This window comes from Molothrus ater, chromosome 19 (assembly GCF_012460135.2).
Source record: "Molothrus ater isolate BHLD 08-10-18 breed brown headed cowbird chromosome 19, BPBGC_Mater_1.1, whole genome shotgun sequence".
Classification (NCBI taxonomy): domain Eukaryota; kingdom Metazoa; phylum Chordata; class Aves; order Passeriformes; family Icteridae; genus Molothrus; species Molothrus ater.
The window spans coordinates 10,118,484-10,139,233 of NC_050496.2; the positions used below are offsets into that span (position 1 = coordinate 10,118,484).

The 20,750-nt window shown below is 43.0% G+C and overlaps 1 protein-coding gene across 1 annotated transcript in view; it reads left to right on the forward strand.

Annotated features, from left to right (window-relative positions):
• GNA13 (G protein subunit alpha 13) overlaps nucleotides 1–19,696 on the forward strand; it is a 31,123-nt gene extending 11,427 nt beyond the window's left edge. Inside the window, exons 3-4 of the mRNA XM_036394692.2 lie at nucleotides 9,616–9,666; nucleotides 14,352–19,696. Coding sequence (XP_036250585.1) covers nucleotides 9,616–9,666; nucleotides 14,352–14,924 — 624 coding nt within the window. The 3' untranslated portion in view covers nucleotides 14,925–19,696. The remainder of the gene's footprint in view (nucleotides 1–9,615; nucleotides 9,667–14,351) is intronic.
• Nucleotides 19,697–20,750: the final 1,054 nt, after the last annotated feature.

Below are 20,750 nucleotides of genomic sequence, written 5' to 3' on the forward strand. Positions count from 1 at the left end.
GTTGCAAACACATGAAGTCATGGAGCCAGTGGGTCAGTGCTCTGAAAGAAGAGCAAATGTTTACAGTCTGGTTCCAATCTGTTTTGTGTGCAAAACATCTGAGGTTTACAGAGATGCTGCCCAGAGTGTAAATAGGAACTGGGAGGTGGCAGTTTCTCCTTGCTCAGTGCATGTTTTCATAGGATTTCTAGGGCTGTGTGTTCTGGGCCTTGGAGGATTGGTTTCATCAATGAAATTTGAAAATCTTCTGCAAGGTATTGGTGTCTTTCCTAAAGTAAACTTTGTGGAAGAAGAGTTTGGATTGTAAATACTTAAGGAGGGATTAAAAATACTTTTGAAGAAACAAAGTTCACCTAATCCTTGCTGTCATGGATTAATTTCTGTTCAGGTTCTGGCAAGCAGCAGCCTTTTGGTTGGATGCTCTGGGTCTGTGCTTGTCCCATGTGCCACTTCATGTGTTCCTCAACCTGGCTCTGATCTTCAGGAGGGGCTGAACAACCTTGAGTTTGCTTCCTATTTAAAGGTGATCCTAAGGAAATCATGGAATCACAGAATGCTTTGGCATGGAGGGACCTTAAAGCTCATCTTGTTCCTCTCCCAACCTTCCACTCTCCCAGAGTGCCCCAAGCTCTGTCCAGCCAGGCCTTGGACATTCCAGGGCTGGGCCAGCCTGTGCCAGGACCTCACAGAGAAGAATTTCTCCACTCCAGGATTGATGCTGTGCACTTTGAGGGTTTTTAATTGTTGGAAGGAGTCTCAGCTGTCTCTAGAATATGTCACATCCTGGTTTCCAAGCAGTCTTTCAGAATTAGAAATACAATAGCAGAATGCCTGGTGTGGAGAAATTGTATTTTTCTAGGCTTTAGTGGAATGCTGTTTCCTACCTAAAAGCTGTAGTGACTTTGCATATTTTTGAGCAATTAAGAATTCAGCAATTAAATTCCACCAGGAGAGGGGAGGGATAGCTAACTAAGAAAACTGAAATGGATTTCTTCCCTCTTAGGAAAGTAATTGAAAACTGGAACAGTTTGCTCTGTGGTATACTGGTATGCAGATTAACTTCTTTTTAGAGTTCAATCATGTTTTAATTAATTTAATTGGAGTGGCATGGTATATATGAGACTGTGTAAATGCTCTGCTGATGGGAGACAATCTGTGTGTGAGTTGTGAGTCTGGCACTTGGAAGGGAGAGCACTGCTGAACTGGGTGCAGGAAGGAGCAGCAGCTGATGCTGGAGCCTTGTTTGGAGTATTTAATTCCAGGCTGGCTTGGTGACATCCTTCTGTCACTGTCAGGATGTGGCAGATGTCTCCAGCTTGCAGGTGCTGCCAGGGTGTCACAGTGCAGGCCCCCAGCTTGGCGTGCTCTGTCTGCCTCCATTTGTTATCCACATTTTGAGAATTATGGATTAATTGGATTACACTAAATAGGGGATAATAGATTAAAGGGATATTATTGGGTTAAAGCCCTTCTTAAACCCCTTCACCTTTCTTTGTTAATGCTGTTATGCAAGATAAAAATGTCACTCATGAATTAAACTTGGGCTGACTCCTCTCGTGGTGCTTTTGGAGTTGAGCACCCTCCAGCCAAAGTGATCCAGCTGTTGCAAACATAGATTCTGCTCTGCCACCAACAGGTTTTACAAAAGATGGCTTCTATGAGTCAGGACTTGAACCTTTCCTTTTTTTAGGCCAGGTACTGAGTTTGTGGGACCAAACACGAGGCAGGTTTCACTTCTACCCCGCATGACGCAGTTCTGATGGCTCTGAGAAAAGGCAAACCCAGCTCGAGCTGCACACAGCAAGCACTGAAAAGGGGAAATGGGGCTGAGCTCTGAGAGCTGGGCTGAGCTGTGACGCATTTGTGATGTGGATTGATCAGCAGCAGCATTATTTTGTACCCTGTATCAGCAACTGTGTCTGAACTCGCTGTTCTTGCAGAGAACAGGAATTGATCCCTCCCCAATGTGCTGAATTTTATCTCTGGAAATGGGCAGATCAGGTTTTAGTGACTATTCAAATGGTTGAGCTGGAGAGAAAGAAACTGCGAGATGTGAGATGTCTGCTCTTGACACACACTGTCTGTGCTTCAGCCTCTAAGAGACACTGCTGCTGTGTTTCCCTGCCTGGGAGGTTCTTCTTAGTTACTTCCACTTGTCCCTTCCTTCCCAGGCAGTCCAAATTCACACTTAAACAAAAATCAGTTTCCCTTTTTGCACTCTGAGATCAGTTAATGAAGCACCATGACCCCAGCTTGTACTAGCAGATCCTGACCCAGCCCTTGTAAGGCTGCTCCATTCATGCTGGAGAGAGAAGCTGGGAGGTGTGAGATGTCTGGTCTTGACACACAGTCTGTGCTTCAGCCTCTAAGAGACACTGCTGCTGTGTCCCTTTGCTTCCCTGGGTGGGTGAAGAGACAAAATCTGCCTGGGAGGTTCTTCTTAGTTACTTCAAGTTGTCCTTTCCTTCCCAGACAGTCCAAACTCACACTTAAACAAAAATCAGTTTCCCTTTTTGCACTCTGAGATCAGTTAATGAACCGCCATGACCCCAGCTTGTACTGGCAGATCCTGACCCAGCCCTTGTAAGGCTGCTCCATTCATGGTGCCATTTCCCACCAGTTTGCCCTTTGGTTTTGGAGAGTTTAGGATTAATTTCACATGGAACACTTGGCTGCTCTGCACATGGCCACAGCAATGCTCAGGTGGGCATAAATGGGGACTGCTGTACTTTGGCCATAATTAACACTTAGAGAAAGGAAACCTCTCACAGGGAAATGTGCTTTGTGTTAGTGCACACTCAAATATTTTGACCCCAGTTTTCAGTTTGGGAAGTAAATATACTACTGCTTACCAAGTAAATATACTACTGCTTACCTGGGCTTTTTTCCCCAAATACTTTCAGCAGCACCATTAGTAAAAATTACTAATTTACTAGTATTAGCAGAATATTAATACTAGTAATTATTATATAGTATATAATATACTAGTATTATTATATAGTATATAATATAATACTAGTATTATATAATGCTATAATATATATATAATATATTATTATAATATATAATATATATTTTATATATAATATATATAAAATATATATACTATATAGTATAATACTAGTAATTATTATAGTATATAATATACTAGTATTACTATATAGTATATAATATAGACTAGTATTATATAATACTATAATATATATATATATATATATAATATATTATATATATTATTGTAATATATATAATATATATTTTATATATAATATATATAGTATATATATACTATATAGTATAATACTAGTATTATTATATAGCATATAATATACTAGTATTACTATATTAATACTAGTAATAATACTAAATTACTAGTATTAGCAGAATGCTGCTAATACTGCTTGAAGAATGAGTGTTAAATCAAGTGTTAGAGTATGGAGTGGCAATTCAGAAACTGTTTCCCTTCAGTTTAGGAGAGACCAATCAAGTTGCTGGATTGCTGCTGTAAAACAGGGAAAGTGTATTTTTAAAGTTTAGCTCCTTGAGTAAACAGGTTATAGGTATGATTTGAGGAAGTTTTGTCCTAGTCTATTGACTGGGGCATCTATAAAAGAGGAATCCTCTTCAAAAAGCACTGAGAGAAGTGACTGCAAAGAGAAATTGTAGAAACCTGAAAGCTGTGAAGGGCCCAAGATTGTTTTATTTACCTCCAAGTGTGAGACCAGCAAAAGAGCCCAAACCAGCTGAATGTCATGACATGAGACTTGGTTAAACCTGCTGCTCTAACAATCAAGACAGTTGTGGCTTTGAGCTCATTAATGTAATTAGGATCTGCATTCATGACATAAATGTATCATCTGGATCATCTCCTCCTTTGTGCAATGCTGAGGATGTTCCCTGTTTGGGTGGAGGAGGTTGTGCCCTGTAATCTCCCTTCCTCTGGGAATCTGCATTGATTGATTTGATTGAAATGTTTCTCCATTCATTATCCCTCTGTTTATTACTGTCATTTCAGGAGACATCTGCTAAACCTTCAGTGGCAGCACCATTGATTTGTACTCAGTCTTCTTTTAAATCAGCTTAGGGTGGGGTGGCAATGGAAAAAAGGTTGCTACAGATTCTTTCCTTTGCCAAAATCCTCAGATATGGATTTTCCTGGATTAAGCCCCTAACAGAAAAACACCCTGTGCATAATGAAGTGTGTGCCATATGCATTACAAGGCTGCTGTAAAATGCAGAATTTTCAGACTCTGCTTATGTCTCTATCATCTTCCTTCAAGCTGATTCTCCAGAGTTATGGATGGTTTGGTTTGCATATTTAGGCATGTACACACCAGCCTAAAAACAGTGCAATTACCTGTTCTTATTCTAAACTAGGCTTGTAAAAAAGCTTATTTCTGGTGGTGTTTTTGTTTCTAGTGTTTTTGTGGGTTTTTAATTAAATAAAATAGGAAATATTTGTTTCTCTATTTCAAGAAATTCAAGTAAGGTCAGGAAGAGAAAATGTTTGATGGTTCTTAGAGCTCTAATATAGAGCTACTAAGTTATATCTCCTATTTTCTTAAAGTATCACATTTATTATTTCAGACACTTAATAAGCCCTGTCAGTTCAGTATGTTCCCCTGAACTTGCAGCCAAACCTAGATGGTTTGATAAATTGTTTCTTTCTTTAAACCTTGTGATGACTAAATTTTTATTTGATGCTTTTTTCTCTATCTCTTTTTTCTTTTTTAAGCAATTGCTAGTGGAAAAAATGCAATGGCCCTGATCCCCTTGAAGAGCTAAAAAGCCATTTGGCTGTGCTAAGGTTTCAGCAAATCATATTTAGATTGCTGACATTGTTTTCATGGAAACCAAATAAATTGGTGCTTCCTGGGTTTAAAAGATGTGTTCATCTAGTGTGTATTTCATGTAGGTTTTTTTTTTTTCTTCCCTCCCCAAAAATATTTTTGTGGTTACTTTGCTTTAGGCAGTAAGCAGACAGTGATCTTTGTGCTGTGTTTTGCTTAGAAAAGATACTTGCTCTGGTTTACTGCAGATGACCACACCAGCAGGTGTTGGCCTACAACTAAATGACCACCTCTGCTTTGTAAAAAGAAGGAATTTGTAAAATGTCTTAGTAAAAAGAATGAATTCTAGAACTGGAGATATTTCATTTAACAAGTAGTTAGTTTAATGCAAAGCTGTAGGGGAAGCTGTTGTGTCAGTCACCTTGATAGGAGTAAGATTGGTGTGTTTTCTTGTACATTCATGGTGAAGTGGCTTGGCTCTCTCAGGGAGGGAGGATCACAGGGCTCCAGGAGACACAGGCTGGTTTGACTCAAACCTTGCTGAAAATGGAATAGTTGACAGTTATGAATAAAGTTACTTAACAGTCAACTTCCTGTGGTTTACATGCATTTCTGAATCAGGAGGAGGCTGAAGGGCCACAGCTGACATCTATAGTCCATCTGAACAAAAAAGGGCATCTTTCTCAAGCTTCAAAAGGCACTGCTTAAAAATCCAATACCCTGATATAATTTAACAAAGTTTAAAACAGCCAGAGCCCCCTCCTGTAACTCCAGAAGGCCTTTGGAGCTGATGTGGAGGTTGTTCATTCTGCTATATTGGGGTGTGCTCAAGAAATTTGCATTATTGCAGTACCTCAATATTCATGTGAGATGTGTGCCCAAGCCTGTGCTGGGTTTTGTCTCCTTGTATTGGCATCTTTGGGCTGTACTTGAAGTGCAGGGGATGAGTTGGGCTCCATGGCATGGCTGGTTCCTGCAGTGTCACTGCAGCCTTCAGAGATTTGCATTTCCAAACTGCTCAACTGTGCAAGTGACTTCAGAGAGTTCATCTGCATTTAAAAAAGAAGTTTCACGTGGGACTGAAGTGAGACTGTCACACAGAGCCATGGAATGGTGTGGAGGGACACCTGCCACTATCCCACTTGCTCCAAGCCCTGTCCAGCCTGGCCTTGAACATTCCCAGGGATGCAGCATCCACAGCTCTGGGCAACTTGTGCCAGTGCCAGAGAATCCTCAAAGTAAAGAATTTTTTTTCTTCCTAATAACCAATCTAAACCTACATTCTGTCAGTGTGAAGCCATTCCCCCTTGTCCTCTCACTCCAGACCTTGTAAATAGTTTTTCCATCCTTCCTTTTGGTACTGAAGGCCACAGTTAGGTGACCCCAAAGTCTTCCATTTTCCAGGCTGCACATTCCCAATTCTCTCAGCCTTTCCTTGTAGGAGAGGTGCTCCATCTCTGTAATCAACTTGGTGGCCTCCTCTGGACTCTCTCCAACAGGTCAAGGTCCTTCCTGTCCTGGGGCCATCTCTGTATTTTTAGCTAATCTTTAAATTTCCGTCCTATGTACTCACAGAACGTGGGTGTGAAGACACCAGGAGTGTAATGGAGAACTGTGGGGGTTTTAATGGGGGCAGATCCTTCAGTTGTCTCATTCCTGTCTAGATTTTGCCCTTGGTGTGGCTCCTTTGTGGTGTGACACCACAGACTGATTGCTGAGCAGCCTCGTGGCAGGGCTGGACATGGTGAGCCACACAGGCATTAGTGGCACAGAGTGGGGAAACCCAGTTTCTTTTTTCTAGTCATCTTGGGTAAACCAGAGAGTTTGCAGTTTGTCAGAAAGGAAATTTTAGGTGACAGCTGTTGAATACAGCTGTTTCAATCTGGTCCCTGTCATGGATTGACTGAGTGGGATCTGGTTCTCTATCTACCAAGGAAAAGCAGCCTAACACAGAAGCTGTCTTTGGGGCTGCAGGGATGTGAATGGGTCCTTTTCTAACTGATTTTTAAAAATAGGTGGCATTAAGGCTTTCCTCAGTTGTTGTGTGCTGAGTTTTTCAATGTGTTTCTCTTCATTATTGGCTAAAATAAAAAACCTCACACTTTGGGAAGGGATTGAAGCTTGGCTGCTTTGTAATGCTGCCTCTTTGAAGCTTGTTTAAATGGGTCAAAACTCTCTGGTTCTCCAGTAGTGCATTCTGATAAAGATCTGTTCAGGAGTGTCTGTAGTTAGCAGAGCTCATCCTGCTGATAGCAACATGTCCAGGGCAGACAGAAAATTACCACTGGTCAGGGCCCTGGCTTGTGGCTGGAGTGGGATGGGAGAAGAGATGATGAGTTTGAAGCTGTTCTAGGTTTTTAATTGGTATGCAGGTAAAAAACAGTGAATGAACAACTTCTATCCCTGGTTACAGAGCTGAGTCATGTCCACAGCACTTGCTGTCTGAACAGATTTTTATGAGGGGAGAGCCCAAGCAGCTGAGCCCACGGTGTGGAGGAGGGAAGCTGGAATGTCTCAGCTTAATGAGCTGGGTTTTGTTGGAACTGATGGATTTAATAGTTCAGTCTCTTCAGGTTCAGCCTGGCCACCTTGATGCTTGTGTGCCATTGACTCTGATAGGTGCCAGCCCAGGAGTGGAGCTGGCATCTCAGTGCTCCCTGGGTGTCTTTGCTGGTGGATGGGTGGCTCTGGAGCGCTGCTGTCGCTGCAGGCCTGTGCATTTTGCATTTGTGATTTCAGGAAATCCCCTCTTTTGGAAAGCTGCCTGTGGGGATGTTTTGTGACCTTTCCAGGCTGTGGTTTGCTTGTCTGCTCCAACTGCTCTGTGCATTGCAGTAGCTGCAAGCCCTGGGATTTAAAGGAGAGGGAGAGGTAGTAACTTCCACATTAACTGCAGAGTTAATGCTTCTTTAGGGAGTAGGTATTGCTGCAAGTTGTATAAAAAGCTGTCTAAGATTAAAATGCATGTTTGTATGCACACACACACACAAGTTCAGCCTCTGAGGCCCAGGTATTCCAGAGTAAATGCCTGCACTTAGTGAGTCTGAAATCTGCCTGATTGGTATGTAGCCAGCCCTGTGGGGAAGGGAAGGTTGCCAGCTCCTATTGGCACCTAAAAAAGAAATTAAATCTGACCTTAAAATTTATTTTGCCTTAGTATTCAGCTACAGACAGTGGCTTTAGCACTTGGAAGGCCTGAATTCTGATCCTGTTACTCCTTCTTGGGAAGCTTGATGGATTCATGCATCAGGGTTGTTTATTTTCTGTGAAATAGGAATGCTCTTCCCTGTGTACCTTCCTTAGAGGATTGAGGCTAGAACAGATGATGGAAAAGACACAATACTGCTGTCATTGCAAGCAGTTGCTGCTGTGTGCTACTTAAAATGCTGTTCCTGCTGCAGTTTGTCACCCCAGAGAAAATCAGGACAGCTGAGGCAAACAGGAGGTAAAATAAGGCATAGAGGTGTGTTGGGCTCTCTTCTGCAGGTGTGTTGAGCAGAAGGCATGTTCCAACCAGAGCCCCAGTTTTGCCTCATTAAATGTTGATGTTCAAATTGCACACTTAAAGGTGTGGCATCTACTTGTATTATGTAACTTATTTTAGTGCCTGGAAACCTTGCAGAGGTACCTTGCAGATGTGTCTGCCAGAACCCTTTTTGGCCTTTATTTACCCTGCTCTGCTCAGGGTAAATGCTTAGATGGCACAGTTGAATTGTGAGGTTCATATTCTCCCTAGATGAGCTTGCAGAGCTCAGATTGAAGTGAGGGGAAGTCACTATCAGGGTGTAGCTCCTGTCCTAATTCACTTGTCTGGATTAGGTGGAGTCACCCCAGCCTCAGATGCTGTTTGATTCTCTCATCAAGAAAGCTCACTCAGAATTCCTGCTCTTCCACCTGCAGAGTGAAAACACAGGTGGTTTCTCTTCTGCACTTACTGTAAAATGAGCAAGTTACAGCTGGTAATTAAGAGTTTCCAAAATGAAGCAGATTTGTGCTTCTGTGAGGATGTTGAGAACCTTAAAAAGGTGTTTTCCTCTGCAGGGAATTCCATCAGTACATTCCTATTTTAAATGAACTCAGGTGCAGCAGTATCCATGGCAGAATTCCTGCTTAATCCCAGCACCCTGATGGAGCTCTGCAGGATTGACTGTGGTTCATGTTTACCATGAAAAAACCTTTAGTTCTGCATTACTGGAGGGATTAAAAACTGCAGTTCCCCTTTGCCAGGACAGGGATGAGTTGAACCCAGAAGATAAACCTGGATTATAGATGTGATATCATGCACAGCAGCTCTGCTCATCACTCAGAGTAAGATGTTCTGGTCCAGCTTGGTGTGTGCTGGGAAGCTTGAGTAAAATGCTTTGTGTGCTGTGGTTTCTCATCCTTGTTCTGCTCATCCCTGTGGGCATGAGTCCTGTGGCACTGCAGTAGAAATGAACTTTCTCTGGTGGTTAATCCCTGCACCTGAATGCCTGTGTGTGCACCCTGCTAAGCCTCAGAGGAATTGAATGTTTCTTTTCATAACGAAGGTGTGGCTGCTTCATTGATGTTCCCTGTGGATAAGACTTGGATTTATTTATCAAGTCTAAACTTGGAAAGAATGTGACTATTATAAATGTGCCTTTTATGCTTTTAAGCTTAAATATTAACTGGCCTAAGAATAAATCATCAGTTGTGTTCTTAGGATAGCTGCTTTTAAAAAGGGCAGTGATTAAAGCTTACAATGCTTAAATGTAGGTTTCTGATAAATTATCTGGACTTCAGAATGTAAACTGTTGGGATCAAGGATGTCGCTTATTTAAATAACTGTTTGATTTGTTTTTAGGGGGAATCTGTAAAGTATTTCTTGGACAACTTGGATAAACTTGGAGAACAAGTAAGTCCTTTTTTATTTTTCTTTCCAGTCTTGAGTTTGAAGTAGTCTTTGTGATCTCTGGGTTTTAAATAGATGAAATGTAATTAGTGTCTACTCCAATGACTTTATCTTTAGTTAACTCAGACTGTCACATTATCTCAGCAGTTCATCACTGACATGTCAAAAACACAGGGCAATGCAAGGGCCAGGAGACTTTCTGGAAATAAACCATCTGTCAAAATCGAACAAAAAACAAGTTACAAATACTTGGCCAGGCAGGAGACTGTTAGAGTAGCTTTTCAAGACTAAATGACATCTGAAAACAACTGGGTTTGGGGTTTTGTGTCCAGTTAGGAACTCTTGAGTTAAATCAGTCACAGGTCAGTGGTACCTTCCAGGAATATCTACTTGAACATAAACTCAGTAAAGAATAAAGTCTTGTTTTCTCTGGAGAAAACCCTGACGTTTCTGTAGAATACTTTTTTATATAACTGTTAATTAGCACTTGAATAATGAAGGTATCTGCTGATGTTCATCAGTTGTGGATTGCAGCAATGGCATGTGGAGAAATTGCCTTTAAAACAGGAGTTTTTAATATGGTGCTTGAGCTCTGTGGGAAGGCAGTTTGTCCATGGTCAGTCCCAGCTGATGGTAACAAATGAAGAAATCCAAACCACTTCAGTGAAACCCTGTTACATCATGCATAATTTCATTTTTGTTTTTAACAGATTAAATTTTAAGCCAGACTATTTTTCTGCTTTGAACTGTCATTGTTGTAACTGAAGCACTGGTGGTCATTGTGCTTCCCAGATCTCTGGCTTGAGAACTCCAGCACCTGATCTCTGGATTTGGATTTGGTCTTGAGATATGAACTTGCACTTAGTGCATTATATCCCCTAATATCTCACTTAGGGGGTCTGCACTTGCTGTAATGAGCTGCTGAACTCTCTGCCAGTGGGGGATTTCTCATGGTCTTTGCATCCAGTGCCTTTCAGTTTCAAAGGACTTGGATTTTTCCCCAACAATATTGGATAGAGTCTTGTAGCTCCATTTCAAAGTTCTTTACGGAGAAACTTTGGTTCATTCTTTGATTAAAGTGTGAAACTTGGCCAGCAGTTGGGTTTTTTAAATATTTTTATACATAAACACACTTACTGCAGGTCTGATGTTTCTGTGGCAGTGCTGTGAATTACAGCTTTTCTGGTGTTGAGAATCAGAGACTCATCAGGATCTGCTGTTGTAAAAAATGTTAAATCTATGAGGGAAAGAGCACTAGCTAGGTTTGTTAGTGAAAGATTTGATAGGTTCTTCTGGTTTATTCTTATCTATATGCAAGATTATCTCATGATTGTTTTCCCCAAATTGTAAATAAAAGTATTTGTTCTTATCTGATGCAACTGGGCTGACTTGCAACTAAATTGCTTATAAACACATAGATCTGCAATTCACGTGCCTCTTGCCAAAAGAGAGCTGATAAGAGGGAAAAGAACTTAATGTTCAGATTTAATCAGATCAGCAGAATAAGAGTGTCTGACAGGCAGACATGCGTGGGATCTCCTGGATTCCTTGCAGCTCTGTGTTGCTATTTCAACTGCCAGTGCAGACTCTGTGTATCCAAAATACCTCCCAGAGAGACTTGGCTTTCCATCTTGTGATTGGATCTTAGTCATGCCTTAAATTGTAATTTGAGCTAGGCAAACAGTGATGTGATAGCCAAAAGTGCTGCTGATAAGCAAAGGAACTCCTTTAGAAGAAGCAGACTGCAGTGAATTTGAGGAAAGGAGATATGAAAATCAGGAAGAAAGCACGTGTTCCAAATCAGTATCAATGTGAGGATGCTTGAGGGGAAGAAAACACTTATTGGCAATGGCAAAGCATTGAAAGAACTTGGAAAATAATACTCAGTGTCATTCAAGGAAAATACTCACCTGGTGCTGCTGTCTTCACACGTGGAGAATGGGATCAGCACTGAGACGGGGCAAGCTGCTTGTATTCCAAGGACCTGAGCATGAGGGAGAAAACATAATTGTCCTTCAGAAAGAGAACTAAAATACTGGGAGAGTTCCTGGGAGTTGTTGTGTTTGGTCTCCTGTAGCCAGAAGGTGGCTGGATACCAGCTCTGAACTCACAGAACCCTCATGTGCTGCCTGTTGGATCAGAGTAGGCAATAGCCAGGATAAAACATGGAGTGTTTGGGTTGGAAGGGACCTTAAAGATACCCAGTTCTGTGGCAGAATGTAGAAGTAGAAAGGATTCTCTTTGTGACTGCAAGTGTGGAAGGAATTTTCAATGAGTAATAGTGCTCGAGAGGGAATTTGTCAGGAATTCTGGGGATAAACTTGTTCCTGAAAGCTTTACTGAATAAACATTACAGGCCAGCTCCCAGGAGAGTTTGCTTTGTGCCCTTGTTTCAATATTGAAGGTGCATGTGGTTTTGCCTCTTATATCAGTTGGTTTTATTTATTTACATAATTTAATAATTTCACTCACTCCTGAGCTTTCCTAAGACTTGTTGCTTTTGTTCTGAGAAGCTGAGACAAACTTCCTGAAAAACAACAGAATATACATTCCCATTTGGAAGCTGGCATGAGTGTTGAACCTGTGACACTCTTGCCTACATGTTGACAGTCAGCTTTGCTCAAAATCCCTTCACATGTGCCCAGTGACATTTCATACAGTCCCTGCACTGATTTGCTGATTGTTCTCCTCTCTCTAATTTCAGTAGAAAAGACCCAAGATTTAACCAAGGGAAAAGTCTTATCACCCTTTAAAGTTGTCTATTAATCAGACAAGGGGGTGACAGCAGCTCTTTTGGTCAGTTTGGAGGGAGCTTGATGTTGCTTTAGGAATTCTCCTGCCCTCCAGACTTTGGTGCTGTGGGGTTTGGCTGTGTACAGTGCTGCAGCAAAGGCTGCAGGGTGGGGAGCCTGTGCTTCAGAGCTGCTTTGTAATTTGTGCCACGATAAAAATCAGTGCCTTAGTCATGGGCAGCTTGGGAAGAGGAACCCAGAGTTCACACAAAGCCCTCCCTCTCTCTCTGGTTTCACTTTGGAACTTACAGGGTAAAGCAAAGTGATCCTTGAGCTTTTGAAATGCTGCACTCACTTCATGATTTTTAAATTTTATTTTTGTGGTTTGAGCTTGCCCAGTTGCCTTAAGCTTGGATACAGCTACTGCAATAGCCATGGTGTGCCTGTTCCCCCACCCAGCTGACTGGTTGAATCAGACTTTCTGAACCTTGCTCTTACATGTCTTTAGAAAAGCTCCAAGTGTGGGAACTGGCACTGTCAAAGGAAGATCATAGATCATTCACTTTTTAACAAGAGACTGAAATTCCAAAACCTAAATAGCGCTCTCTGAAAGGGTGAGAAATGCTGGAAAAATATGAGGAAGAGTTTCCATAACAAGGGAACAACAAGGTTTTAAAGTCCAGCACAGGCAGCTGTGGTAGAGATGCACTTTGCAGATAACAGAAGGACTTGGACCATAGACCAAAGTGTAATTCTAGGAATGAAGAAATCCCCAATCTGAATGTTGAATTCATGCTGTTAAAAGCTGACTAATAAGAATTCTTCTTCATCTGCATCTGCATCCATTGATGATGTTCATATAACAATGTAAAAAAAAAAAATAGTCTCTTGTATGCCTCTTAAATTCTGGGGAGAGGTGGGCTGGAGAACTTCAGGATACAGCTCTCTGTGCCCCCCAGGCTGGAAGGAACTGAACTGGAAAGAGCTGTACCCAGATCTCAGTTTCTTCCCCTGTTCTACTCACTGCACAGTAAATTCTGGGCAAAGTCAGGCAGTGTGAGCTCACCAGTGTGCACTGATCCAGCAGGATGCAAAGATGCATGGCACAAACACAGGAAGTTAACTTAGGTTTTAGTTTTCAGGCATAATTGATTGCTTCAAAGTTACTTAGTGGAGCAGCTGGTTTGTTTCTGGAAGCAGTCATGCACTTTGCAGGAGAGCATGGGAGGAATGGAGAACCCACAGCTGGCATGGGATATCCATCCCATAGTTACTGGTTGGAGAAAGCTGGTTTAGAACCCATTGTAGAGTTGGCAGCCAGTGTTGTGGGAAGGGAATGAAGGAAGCATGAGGTGATCCAGAATGAGGGAAAGTGGCAGGAGGAATTGCTGGTTCTCTTCTGAAATTGGTTGTGGATCCTTGTCACATGGCAAAGGGAAAGCTGAAGTTCTTTGGGGTACATGTTCTGCTTTAATACTGAGTGTGTTTCCTAGCATGGAAATCCACATCCATGTCTTTTTATTGCAAACCTTGTCCTGTTCCCATGCAAGCTGCTCTCTCCACTGCAGCTCAGCTGTGCCCATACCCATCATCACATCCTAATCACAAACTATTGGCAGCCAGTGTTGTGGGAAGGGAGTGAAGGAAGCATGAGGTGATCCAAATGAGGGAAACTGGCTGGAGGAATTGCTGGTTCACCTCTGAAATTGGTTGTGGATCCTTTTCACATGCCAGAAGGAAAGCTGAAGTTCTTTGGGGTACATGTTCTGGTTTAATATTGGCTGTGTTTCCTGCTTTGGCCTCCAGCTCTTTCCCAAAAGCATAGAAAATCCACATCCATGTCTTTTTATTGCAAACCTTGTCCTGTTCCCTTGCAAGCTGCTCTCTCCACTGCAGCTCAGCTGTGCCCATACCCATCATCACATCCTAATCACAAAACTCTCCTTATTTTTCTAGGATTACCTTCCCTCCCAGCAAGACATCCTGCTGGCACGAAGGCCCACCAAAGGGATTCACGAGTACGACTTTGAAATCAAGAATGTCCCTTTCAAGATGGTGGACGTGGGCGGCCAGAGGTCGGAACGGAAGCGGTGGTTCGAGTGCTTTGACAGTGTCACATCAATTTTGTTCCTGGTGTCCTCCAGTGAGTTTGACCAAGTGCTGATGGAGGACAGGCAGACGAATCGCCTCACGGAGTCCCTGAACATTTTTGAAACGATAGTCAACAACCGGGTGTTCAGCAACGTCTCCATCATCCTCTTCTTGAACAAAACGGACTTGCTTGAGGAAAAAGTACAGAAAGTCAGCATCAAAGACTATTTCCCAGAATTTGAAGGGGATCCCCACTGCTTAACAGATGTCCAAAAATTCCTGGTGGATTGTTTTCGCACGAAACGCCGGGACCAGCAGCAGAAGCCCCTGTACCACCACTTCACCACTGCTATTAACACAGAGAACATCCGGCTAGTTTTCCGTGATGTTAAAGATACCATCCTGCACGACAACCTCAAGCAGCTGATGTTACAGTGATGTGCAAAAAGACTGCTTTATTTCAGTAACTCTTGTGTGTTGTTTTTTTAACTAGAAGTTTACAGCAGGAGTAGAGAAATCCAGATCCTGTCAGACTTCTTGATATGTGGCTGAAAGCTGCTGCTGAACACGTTATTGCCAATTTCTGCAGAAATTCAGGCTTAATCTCTTCCAGTGTAGCTTCAAGTTGACTCAAGTTGTAATTTCATAGCAGACCTATATCTAAGTTACCTGTAAGGTGGTAAATTTGACCTTTTACCAACATATGTATTATCCTAGAAAATCCAGAATTCCAAGTCAAAACGTCAATGAAATTGTTGCAATTATTAGACTGTGGCAGTAATTTAAGGTGGGGGGGAGAGAGAGAAACTTCTCACATCTGATTTCATTGTGAAGACTGTGATACCATAGCTGACTTATGATTTCTCAGGTCTGTTTTTGGTTAGAAATCCCATCAGATCCCTTGCTGGAATCATCTCTTTGCAGCCCATTCCTGGGTGTATTCCTGTTCCTGCTTAAGTATAAATCATGGCATTGGGATGGAATAGGAGATGCTTCCAAAATATGGAAAATCAGGAGTTTCAGACATATCTATCAGGAAGTGCTGAGTGCAGTGATGAGGGATTCATGGTTGGCACAGTACACAGATTCTCTCCAGAGGTGTCCTGGAGCCATGGCAAAGCACAGAGCACTCTGATCAATCCTCTTGGCATTCTGGTGTGGGAAGGGGGGAGCAAGCCCAGCTTGTGTTTTTTACCTTCACTGAGCAGATGTTACCTGTGGGTCACCTGTTCTGGAAGCTCTTTAACTTAGCACTGCTTTATTTGAACTCCCTGCCTCCTTGCCAGGTGCCTCCTCTGAGTCAGGAGCATTTGCTGATGGAGAGAAGGACTTGCAAACCTAAGTGCCTCCTTGTGTTCTGTCCTCCTCTGGTATTTTCAGTGGCCTTATGAATTCCCAGCAGAGGCCTTGTGTAGCTGACACCATGCAGATGAATGTTTTCTTCTGAAAAAATTAAAGACCTTGTCCCAGCAAAATGTGCTTGAGCTGATGAGGTTCTTTCTGAGACTTTCCAGTTGGGTCTAAGCAATCCTAAGTGTACTTGAGCCAAATATGTTGCACAGCATCTTCCAGAGTGCTGCTTGTGACTATTTTACCCAAAGTCCTTTTGCAGTTTTGTTTCATTTCTTATGGGGAGTTGTTAGCATTGCCATGTGATTAAAAGAAGAAATTATAATAATAATAATACTGAAAAATAGTGAAAATAAAGCAATCCTGATGTACCCCACAGCACACTGCAAAAAGAGAGTGAGATTGTGATATAAAAATCAGTGTCCCTACCAGGTTTCCCCCAGGCTGTAGTGGTGTGGGCAGCTCAGCTGCCACTTTGCCCCATGGAATTGGCCAATTCCTGTGGATCATGCTGGTGGCCAATCCTTGAATGCTTCTTTATCCTCATCCCACGAGCCAGGGGTGGCGTGGTGGTGTCACTGCTGCGAGCAGTGGCCCTGCCAGGACATAGGAAAGCTGCCTGTCTCCTGAACTTAGCCTTTACTTACTGTGACTGTAAGTTTATTAACATCTCTGTACCTCGTTCTCCTGGCAGTAGAAGGGGAATAGTGTATTTTTATTTAGTTAGGTGCTTGGAAAGACCTCTATTTTTTTATATTATCCAGTGAATAGTCATAGGTTAGTCTGTGATTCTGGCCATCAGGCACTGTTTGGGGAGGAAAGAATTCTGAAAAGAGCTTGGGAGAAGTCACAGTGCAGAATCTAAACATAATCCTAAAGTCTGGATGCAGCACTGATGTCAGGAGGGTTAAAAGAATTTTGGATTGGGGATATTTAATGTAGATTTTGCCTCTACTGGACATGGATTATTTCTGATTTGGTGTGTTCAGGTTATATGTGAGCAATTCAGGAAGGAGAATGAAGCAGAGACCTCAGGAAAGGCTGGTGAGGCTCTTTCAAGGACTGAGCAACACACCTGTGATGGGAGCAGAAGTTCTCCTTTGGGCTCTAAATGCTCCAAGAACAGACTCAAACCTCTGGTGGCCTCCAGGTCCAGTCTTGGAAAGCAGAAAATAAATTCCTGCCCTTGGTTGTCAACAGGAGGAGGAGTTGGGTTGGTTTTTGCTTTGCTGACAGGTGTCTGAACAAGTGTCTTTTCAAAACAGAGACTTACATCTGATTAAAACAGTTGTTTGGAGAGGTCTGCAGTAGGTGCTTTGGAGGGTGTCAGACCAGATGATTGCAGAAAAGACTAAAGACTGGTAGTGGATGATAGGGTGAGTACCAGGGATTTGTCTGAACTAATTTATGTGAAGTATTGATGAATTTTTTGTCAATGGAACCTGTTAATTTACTGAAGATCCTCCAAACTGATGTCAGTCTGAGGATGCAGCCAGGGTCACCAAGGCACTGGGCACTTCTGACCTTGACTAAAGTGGGGGGAATTGCCCAGAACCACCACAAAAATCCCTGTTCTGAATCCTTCCAGAGCCCTCTCCCTGTGAAGCCCAGGGCCTGTGAGAGAGCAAGGGGGACCCCAGTGCTGGGTCCCTTGTAGGCCCTGGTGGATAAAGCACTCCATGAATCTCAGGCAGAAATGAATTATTTTAATGGAATAACTGAGTCCAGTCACTCGGGTTTCCCACTCCCAGTGCTGACAGGGGTGAGGGGATGCACCTGGATGTTCTGTTTACATGGTTCCTGTGTTACCCTACAGCCAAAAACCCCAAAGCAACAGCCTTGCCCATCTTCAGGCTCACTCTTCATGCCCTCCCTCATTGGGGCACACCTTGGGCTGTTGTATTTCCTGTTAGATTTGTTCCTACAAAGCATTTGTTTATTGCAGGACATAAATCTGGTACAAGAGCTGAAGGGTTGATGCTCTGAGCAGGCTGAGTTTTGTCCTGAAACAACCAGAGTTGCAGTTTGCTGGTGAGAGTGAAGCTTCCTCATGGAAACCAGTCTGTGGTACAAGGTTGGGATGTATTCCTAGTGAAGGTGGGAAAGCAGATAGAAAGTGAAATGTCCCAGAAAATCAAATTTCCCAAAATTCTTCAGTTCTCTTTGCTGGAGTGAGCTGTGTTCTAAAGATCACTGACCCTATGGAGATAAACCACTGTCCTGTACAAGTTGTACTTGAAGGTGAAATTGGTGTTTTAGCAACTGTTCCCTGCTGCAGAGTGTTCAGCTGAGATGATTGATACCTAAAAACTGTGGCTGTTCATCAGGGCTTTAAAAATGTTACTTTTTTTTAATATATATTGTATGTGGGAGCATAAGCCATCAGTTTGTGTGAAACTTCAGCTTTCTTCTAGAATAACTGCTCTTAAAAAAAAAAATCAAATTGATCTCAAAGGTGTTCACGGGGCTTGTTTGTGAGTAGCTTTAAATTCAGCATTATCCAGCAGATGATGGGTGGGTGGGTGTTCCTGGGCTGGGGTTCCTGGTGGATCTGAGCAGTCTCTCATGCCCATGCCCCAGAGCACCCTGGCAGTTCCTCCTGCAGAAGGTTCATTTTCATTTTCCAGCCCCGCTCCTGTTCCACCCCTGGGGGTTCCTGGTGGATCTGAGCAGTCTCTCATGCCCCAGAGCACCCCTGGCAGTTCCTCCTGCAGAAGGTTCATTTTCATCATGTTCATTTTCCAGCCCCACTCCTGTTCCACACCCTGGGGTTCCTGGTGGATCTGAGCAGTCTCTCATGCCCATGCCCCAGAGCACCCCTGGCAGTTCCTCCTGCAGAGATTGCAGAAGGTTCATGTTCACTTTCCAGCCCCGCTCCTGTTCCACACCCTGGGGTTCCTGGTGGATCTGAGCAGTCTCTCATGCCCATGCCCCAGGGCACCCTGGCAGTTCCTCCTGCAGAAGGTTCATTTTCATAATTTTCATTTTCCAGCCCCGCTCCTGTTCCACCCCTGGGGGTTCCTGGTGGATCTGAGCTGTCCCCCATGCCCCAGAGCACCCCTGGCAGTTCCTCCTGCAGAAGGTTCATTTTCATCATGTTCACTTTCCAGCCCCGCTCCTGTTCCACACCCTGGGGTTCCTGGTGGATCTGAGCAGTCTCTCATGCCCATGCCCCAGGGCACCCCTGGCAGTTCCTCCTGCAGAGATTGCAGAAGGTTCATGTTCATCATTTTCATTTTCCAGCCCTGCTCCGGTTCCACACCCTGGGGAAGTCTCCTGCAAATGGTTCACCAGTTCACTTTACAGCTCTTGTCTCTCTGATGGTACCATTAATGTAGTTTTTAATTACACAGCATTGCAATACAGTGCCATTTTGCAATTTCTTTGCGTTGTACTTGAAAATAAGTTGAATTGCAGACTATTTAAAACTGCTTTCCTGCGCTTTCAGTAGCAGTGAGAGCTTACCTTATGTGAAGCCTTTATGTAAAAATATATTTTATAACAACCTCATAGATCTTTAACAAAACCAAGATTTGTATTAGCTTTGTATAAATGTTTGTGGCTTACAATTTTATATGTTTAACTTTTTATAAACTTTCCAGGGACTACTTTTTATTGTAAATTTTTTTTTCTCTCCTTGCTTTAGTTTGAGATTGGCAATAAATTATTTCTAAGGGAGGTCCTAGAAGAAAAAGCATCACTTCTTTTTTATAAAACAGTTAAATCAATTCATAGTTTCAAGCCTCTTACACTTGCCTGTACATTGCTCTGTACATACTCTCCAAAAGTGTTGCCTTTCAGCTATTAATATTTGCCTTGTGTACAAAAGTACTGACGATGAATAAACATATACAGCCTCATGTTGGTGTGATGAAATCATTTTTTCTGTTTATTAACGAGCACAGGCAGCCAGCTGACTCTTTTTGTTGGTTGGCAGAGCTTGGCTGATTTGCTCCTGCAAACACATCTTGTGTTTCAAATAAAATATGTAACAGAGTCAAACAAACTCTGCTCAGGGCTTTGTCCCCAGCAGGGAGGCACCAGGAATTGCTGACTTGCACTTGACAGCCAGTTTTGTGCTCAATATTTAAAATATTGATGGCACTTGGGTGTGTTCTGCGACAAAGCTCTATGAATTATGGATCTTGATATAGCAGAGTTGATTTATTTATTTTTTTTTTAGCTCTTTTGGACTAAGCCAGCCTCTGCCTCCTGGAGAAGAGGCTCACTGGCTGCAGTATGAAGCAGGGTTTTGCAGCAAAACATTGATTTCTCATCAGTTTTTATAGGCCTGAAATGCTTCATTTTGCACAGGAGCCCTTGGGTTTGGCTGGCACGCTCTGGCAAGAAATCCCCAGCAATGCTGAGCCCAGGCCATCCCTGTTTGCAGAGCTGGAGCTCAGCACTGCTGGCAGGCACCAGGAGTGCAGAATTCCTGGGTGAGCTGGGGCCTGGAGGCTCCCAGAGCCACCTCTGAGCACTGAAACCAGTTCCAAACCCGCTGGATGTCCTGGGACTCAGCTCTCTGTGGTTTCCAGGTCCTGCCTGTCCCTTTTTCACTCTGGGAAAGTCACTCCAGCTGAATGCTGTGATGTTCCTCTGACTTCGAAATCCAGGTTTTTTTAAAGCCTTTTTTTCCTTTTTGTTTTTTGTATCCTGTTTCCTGAGATGCCTCCTGAGGAGTAAAACCAAGCCCATCTAGAACTCAGCTTAACAAGTGACGTTTGTTGGGGTTTATAATGCAAATATCACAGGTGTGATTGCATTGCCTTCACCTGGGCTGCTGGTGAAGCTTTTGGGGACTCAAGCCTGGAGCAAACTGCTCTGGTGGAAGGTGTCCCTGCCCATGGCAGGGGGCAGGAGCTGGGTGAGCTTTAAGGTCCCTTCTGACTCCAACCATTCCGTGATTCCATG